General features: G+C 34.0%; 1 protein-coding gene across 2 annotated transcripts; it reads left to right on the forward strand.

Moving 5' to 3' along the window:
- Window positions 1-2,765: 2,765 nt before the first annotated feature.
- LOC129290293 (pentatricopeptide repeat-containing protein At3g49740-like) lies at window positions 2,766-5,890 on the forward strand. 2 transcript variants are annotated; one of them, XM_054927030.1, is made up of 2 exons: window positions 2,766-2,866; window positions 3,057-5,890. In XM_054927030.1, exon 2 carries the CDS (start codon window positions 3,541-3,543, stop codon window positions 5,710-5,712), a length of 2,172 nt encoding a protein of 723 aa, XP_054783005.1. In that variant the 5' UTR covers window positions 2,766-2,866; window positions 3,057-3,540; the 3' UTR covers window positions 5,713-5,890. The 2 variants fall into 2 exon arrangements, with proteins under 2 accessions (XP_054783005.1, XP_054783004.1); XM_054927029.1 differs by having other exon boundaries at window positions 2,772-3,211; window positions 3,407-5,890.
- Window positions 5,891-7,577: the final 1,687 nt, after the last annotated feature.

A 7,577-nucleotide genomic window follows, 5' to 3' on the forward strand; every position in this document is an offset into this window, starting at 1 on the left:
TAGAAATACCCAACCGAAAATATTCTATTTCACTTCTAGATTATAGATTCCCCTTGTCATACACTCACACGAGATAGGGATGTTATTGACTTCTAACCTCACCTTCATGGGCATTAGGAAGTTACCAAACTGCTTGAATTGTCATATGGGAACAGTCTTAAATATTTGTTACACCAGATTGCCTCATGGCGTTAGCTCAACCATATAATTTTTTTTCAAACATCTCCACTTAACTCAAGGTGAACTCACACACCCTAACATGATCATGCCTCTTTTCACATGTAATACCATATTTCAATTAGACATACATACATACATATGTACATACATAATAATTACTTTTAAAACCAAATTCGCAATTAATCTAGTTTATAAATATGTGCACGTGTGCGTGTATATCATAATTACTTTTAAAACCAATTTCGCAATTAATGTAGTTTATAAATCAAATCTTTTCTATGTCAAAACATGCAAACACATGCAATCTCGAAACATGTCAATAATTTAAAACATGTATCACATTTTTGTACGTACTTATAAACAATTAAGCCAATTAATAAATATAATGAATTATTTGATTACCTCAACCTTTTTATTTTTAGAAAGGTTACCCATGGTACTTCTCAAATTCTTATCTTCCACTTGGTAAGTTAATGTGTTAGTCTCATGAATCTACACAATTTAGTATTATAAGTTAATTATCAAATTGATAAAAGCACTAATTACCATAATAAATAATAATTAACCACCTAACCACTCCCATATAACCATATTAGGTTTTAATTATTCTCTTTAAGCATTTTACCACTTCTATTAGCTCAAACATAACCCACACTAACATCTTCACTCTTTAAAACTTCACAATTCAGGCAAAATCAAGTTTACAGCCTCAAAGCTTAGTCATTAATTTCCTAGCCAATCACAAAATCTTAATTTAACTCTTAAGAGTCTTTTTATTACTAAAGAGTAAGAAAACAACCTCTTAAAACTCACTGATTTAATTTTTTTATATTCCAAACTAAGAGAAATTAGGATAGAATGGGAATATAGGGCAGTACGAAACTTAGTTGGTAAATGACAGATCGAAAACCAAGTGGCTGTGGATCCTTGCCCTAGTAAACAATACCTCTTTCCCCCTCTTTGTTCGCATTTTCCTTCCCTTTTCTCTTTGTACCATGAGCTAATCCACACCTTTTAAAGTTAAAATTTTGTACCATGCATTGTGGCGCATGCAATTTATGCCACGGTATGTGGTACGGTGAAAAAAATCTCACTACTGCTCGCATGTTTCTTTCCAAAATATCATTTTTCCACTCGATCCTAGTCATTCAACATGCCAAAACATTAGTTCACCATTCAAAACTCTAATTATTTAATTAATTCACTAATTTATTAATTTACTTTTAATTAACAATTAGCTTTCGAATTAAAAATCCAAGATGTTATGTATAGATAGTCTCATGAATTTATATATCATCATTTGTAAATTTAAGGATAGTCACTAGAAAATTTACTTGTGAATTTGTGGTCACTTTATGAATTTTAGAAAATTTATTTGTGAATTTGTGAAAAATAATTGTGAATGAGTAAATAGTTTAGTGCATTTATGTATTGTCACTTGTAATTTAAGGAATGCTAATCATGAATTTAATGAATGTCTTGTAAATTTGTGGAAAGTTAATTAGAAATAGATAGATAGTTTCTTGTGAATAGTTTTAATTGTAAATCTCCAATCTAAAGACAAAAGCAAATGTTTGCAAACATTTACAATGAATGTCAAAATAATTGAATTTTTTTTAACCCAAAGTGTGAAAGAGAAAATACATGTGTTAAAATTTATCTCACTAGAGCGAATATGAAGCAAAGTATTTTGTTTTATCACACTATATAGCAAGGAGGGGAGGAAGATGGTTTGAAGTTTGCTTTAGATGCGAGATTTTGGCATCATTTTGTAAGTTTTATAGACAACATTTGCTATAATAAAACAAAGAATGGATATTTTTGCTCTAAACCCATTTACACATGACATTGTTGGTGGGATTCACAATCCTTATTCAAATAGATGCATGTTTGTTCTCAATTAGGTATTGAGGATTTTTGCACCATTTTTTAGGATTCATGGATAAAAGTGCACAATACATAAGTTAAAAATACTAAATACTCCTCTCAAAATTCTTTGTGAATAGATTTGCACATTAATGGATTATATAATAAGATCAAGTATATAAGTTTGGGAGAATATCAATAAGGCCCCCTCAAGAACAATATTTGCATGTCATACCTAGGGTCCTTAACTAAAATTAAATTTTTTGGTTTGATAATTTATTTATATTAACTAGTCATATTTGAATATTAATAAGTTATTATTAAAATATAAATAATTAATACAATCATATTATAATAAAGTAAAGTATAATTTTTAATTCTTTAACTTTATATAACATTTTAATTTAATTTCTTAATTTTATAAATTATTTTTTTAATCCTTTAATTTTAATATTGTTATTTTTAAATAATTATTTTTATGTCAGATGTTATTATTTAAAAAAAATAAAATTTAATATTTTAACATTCAATAATTTTTTATCAAAATTTAAAAATTTAATATAAAAATTTATTGAAATAAAATTAACAGGGTTAAAATTAACAAAATAAAAAAATATTTTATAAAATTATAAAATTAAAATAATACTTTATATAAAATCAAAAGATTAAATATATACTTTGTCCTACCCTCCATTGAACCTGTTCTTCCTCATTTTTCAATCATCCTTCGCTCGCCACCGCCGTCGCTCGTCCCAACCTTGACCTGCAGCAGGGCCAGTCGTCTCTGTCGCTGTCCCGGTCGCCGTCACCACTGCCACAGGTTTCACGTTTCCCCATCACCTGCTACTGCCTTTTATTTGCTGCTCCATCACCGATTATGATGAAAAAGGGTCATTTGCTGTCAAAGAATGCTACGTATATTCGCAAATTTATGATATGCGGATTATGTGAATCAATTAGCTCATCGGATTCTCTCTTTGTGCTGTTTGGAATTCGCTCGAGCCAATCAGCGAGTCGTTGGGCAAATGCCTTCTCTTTTCAGTCAACAGTAGCAGTCCAAGCCCGGCGGAGCGAAAGTCAGTGGCAGACACTATCATACATTATATATAGCTCAAGGAAGAAGGGAGGAGGGAGCTTCGTCAAAGAAGAAATTCAGCAATAACTGGTCATCCTCGTTCTTTTCTTCCTGAGTTGCATGCAATTTCCCACTTTTTAGAAAAGCTTTCAGAAAGCTACATGCTATATCTCATTCCTGCTTTTCTTTTTCCTAATTAGCTTGGAGCTGCAACCTTGTGTGCTTAAATAATTTCCGTTATAGTATGTTATATGGTTGCTATTTGTTTAAAATATTTGTTGGCAGACACATTTTGAACGAGGCACCGTACAAAACATCAGATGCCATCTTAATTCTGCAGAATCAAAGGGAACACTTTTCGTTTCCAGCTGACTCATTACGTGGAACAAGAGAGTGCTTTCTGAAACCTGTTGCTTTGTATGAATAGTGTTACTAAATTAACAGCGGAACAACTTGTTAAACTGAACAGTCGGCTTGCAGAGCTCACTCGCTCAGGCCATTTCTCAGACTGCCTCAAACTGTTTGGCCAAATTCAATCATCATACTCCCTAAGACCTGATCAGTACACCCTTTCCACAGCTCTCACAGTCTGTGCCAACACTCGCAATGTCTTTTTTGGTAACCAGCTACATGCATACGCCATTCAAACTGGCCTCAAAGCCTACTCTTTTGTTGCAAATTCTTTACTTTCATTGCATGCAAAGAAGAAAGATCTCAATTCTGTTCTGTGGGTCTTCAAAGATATTGAATACCCAGATGTATATTCTTGGACAACATTGCTAGCTGCTTGTAGTAGGTTGGGGAACATTGGTTATGCCTTCCAACTCTTTGTTGAAATGCCAAAGAGTAACGTGGCGATTTGGAATGCCATAATTACTGGATGTACGGATAATGGGCATGAAAAGGTTGCTATGTATCTATTCAGAGAGATGCATAGAATGGATGTAAAACCTGACAATTACACGTTAGCCAGCATATTGAGTTTGTGCTCTATGAATATTTTGGAGTATGGGCAACATGTTCATTCGGCAGCAATCAAAACTGGATATCTAGTGAGGGCTTCTGTGATTAACTCTTTGATAACTATGTATTTTAATGGTGAATGTGTTGCAGATGCCTTTTTGGTATTTGAGGAAGCAGAAGCAACCATTCGTGATTGTATTACATATAATGCAATGATAGATGGTCTTGTTGGCGTGGAAAGAAATGAAGATGCATTTTTAATGTTTAAAAGGATGCAAGAGGCTTGTCTTAGTCCAACAGAACTGACTTTTGTGAGTGTCATGAGCTCTTCTTTATCTTTAAAAGCTGGCTGTCAGGTACAAGCCAAGGCTATCAAGATGGGTTACGTTGATTGTATTGCTGTGAATAATGCAACAATGACCATGTACTCCAAACTTGGGGAGTTGCACGAGGTTCAAAATATTTTTGAGAATATAGAACTAAAAGATCTCGTTTCATGGAACATAATGATTTCAACTTATTCTCAGGAGAATCTTGGCCCATCAGCAATTCTGATCTTCCTGGAAATGAGGAGGCAAGGATTTGAGCCGGATGAATTTACTTACGGAAGTCTGCTAGCTGCCTCTGACTCTTCACAAACTGTAGAAACGATTCATTCCCTCTTGTCTAAAAATGGTCTTATGGAAGTTGAAGTTTCAAATGCTTTAGGTTCTGCATACTGCAGGAATGGAAAGATGAATCAAGCCTTTCAGGTATTCTTTGATCTCCCTTATAAAAATTTGACATCCTGGAACGGTATTATCTCTGGCTTTTTTGTAAATGGATATCCCCTGCAAGGATTAGAGTTATTCTCAGAGTTTCTTAATACGAAGCTCAAACCAGATGTCTTCACCCTCACTATCATTTTGAGCATTTGTTCTAGTATTTCAGCCTTGAGCCTTGGGCAACAGATTCATGGTAACATAATCCGGCGTGGGTTCTCTTCAGATATTTCTTTGGGTAATGCCTTGATTACGACGTATGCCAAATCCGGGTCTTTGGACATGTCTCTGAGAGTATTTAATGCAATGGTGAAAAGAGATACAATCTCTTGGAATGCTATAATATCTGCTTATGCGCAGCACGGGCAAGGCAAAGAAGCCGTGCGCTTTTTTGAGGTAATGCAAAATTCACCTGAGATCGAACCAGATCAGGCTACCTTCACTGCAGTTCTTTCTGCTTGCAGCCATGCAGGTTTAGTTGATGATGGTACTCGCATCTTCTATTCGATGGTAAAAAACTACGAATGCTTGCCCAATGTAGATCATTTTTCTTGCATAGTGGACCTTCTAGGTCGCAGTGGACATCTTGAAGAGGCAGAAAAAGTAATAAATGGAGGGCAATTTAAAGCACATTCTAACTTGTGTTGGTCTTTGTTTAGTGCTTGTGCGGCTCATGGTAATTTAAGACTTGGAAGGACAATTGCTAAACTTCTCTTGAAAAGAGAACGTGACAATCCATCAGTGTATGTGCTCTTGTCAAATATATATGCTGCGGCTGGCCACTGGGAAGAAGCCGCTAATCTCAGAGATATAATCAGAATGAATGGGACAATGAAGCAACCTGGTTACAGTTGGATTGGAGTTTAAGACTCGAAAGTTTGAGTTTTTCATTAGGGTTTCGTAAGTAAAAGATGATGCAATTAGTGAAGATCCTCTTAAGCTTTTGTTTTGTGAAATCCTAAATGAAAAAAAGATAATAGCAATGTAGTGTCACAATGGCACATTCCTATATGCATTGGCGGGTACGTTCATCGTGGGTTTGTAACTTTGTGGGTATGTTTTTAATTTGCCCCTTTCCCAAAAAAAAAAAAAAACCCTAAAACCTCATTCTTCAATTTAAAAAGGATGATAAATCAGGGATTCATCTTATGTAATTATTGGAGGGTTTACACTTCGATTTTAAATATTCTATAGACATAGGAGTGACTGGGTTTGTTTGGAACTGGTGGTAATGTCTTCTCACACAGACAAATAGAGACACTTTTTTCTAAATATAAATTGGAAACACATTTTATAATTTATAGTTGGTTGATTTTGTAATTTATAATTTTATTTTAAATAGAGAAATAATAATTTTCAGTTATATATTATTACAATGAAAACATGCTAATTACATTGTATTGACGGTATTAAGTTGGCATGAGAGACAATGTTTTAAAAATCAAACCAAACAATAACTCATAAATATTAATGAGTCACGAGTTTTAGGCCCCGTTTGGTTGGGGGGGAGGGGAGGGGAGGGGCTCCTCTTCCCTCCCCTCATTTGGTTAGGAGGAGGGGAGGGGAAATTTTTAAAATTTTCCCTCCCGTCCCCTCCAAAGCCTCCCCTCCAAATTGGGGGGGAGCTCCCCTCCCCTCCCTTCCCCTCCTCTTCCCTTCCCTCCTCTCCCCTCACCTCCCCTCCCCTCCCCTTCCCTCCCCTCGAACCAAACAGACCCATAGTTTAATTGATTGGATTGATAGTTGAACCTGTAATATTATAATTGAATAAAAAATAATATATATATATATATATATATATTAAAAATGAGTCAAAGTGGTTCAATTGATTTGGGTCTTGGGTTTTTGCACTGAATTTTCAATAATGACCAAGTCAAAGTTGATTAACTTGAGTCAACTACCAAAACGAGCCAAATGATTGAATCATATCATTTTCTTCTCCAGGTAATGATCCAACCTTCAGAGTTTGAAAACAGTATGGAGGGGTTAGGGCTCTTGGTTAGGGATTCAAATCCCAATATTTGTTTATGTAACAATTTAGTTGTGGGATGTTTACCATTTGTCTTTTATACCTTGGGGGAGATAAGGACAAATTTCAGGTGGAAACCCTTGACCTAACATAATGAAAAAGAGGACTCCAAAATTGAAATTTTACTGCATGATCCCATGCGAATTTTCTTTTAAATTTGCGATGAAAATGATAAAATTATTCTCATTTAAATGAACAACATACCATAGGTAAGACGACTTATTCGTTCTTATATTATATGTTATTTATTTACTTATGAAATATTGTTCGTTTTTCTATTTTACTTGTTTATTGTCCTACTTTCACTTGATTTCATTTCAATAGCCATAAACAAGTGAAGTAAGAAAATAAACAATATTTTGTAAGTAAATGAACAACATACCATATAGGAATGAATAAGTTGTTTTACCATGAAATCAACACTTGCAATGAAATCAAGTGAAACTAGGGCTATAAATAAGTGATGTTAGGTAATTAACAATATCCCATAAGTAAATAAATAACATATAGTGTGGGGATGAACAAGTTACCTACGGTATGTTGTTCATTTAAATGAGAGAAATTTTATTATTTTCATCGCAAATTTAAAAGAAAATCCGTATGGGTCCTTCAGTAAAATTTTAAAAATTCTAGGTTCTCTTTTTCATTATGTTTAGTGAAGAGTCCCAACTTGAAATTTTCCTGGAGGTAATCTATATTGTAG

This window comes from Prosopis cineraria, unplaced genomic scaffold (genome assembly GCF_029017545.1).
Source record: "Prosopis cineraria cultivar Desert tree isolate PC_DT_omini unplaced genomic scaffold, ASM2901754v1 PC13, whole genome shotgun sequence".
NCBI classification, from domain to species: Eukaryota; Viridiplantae; Streptophyta; class Magnoliopsida; order Fabales; family Fabaceae; genus Prosopis; species Prosopis cineraria.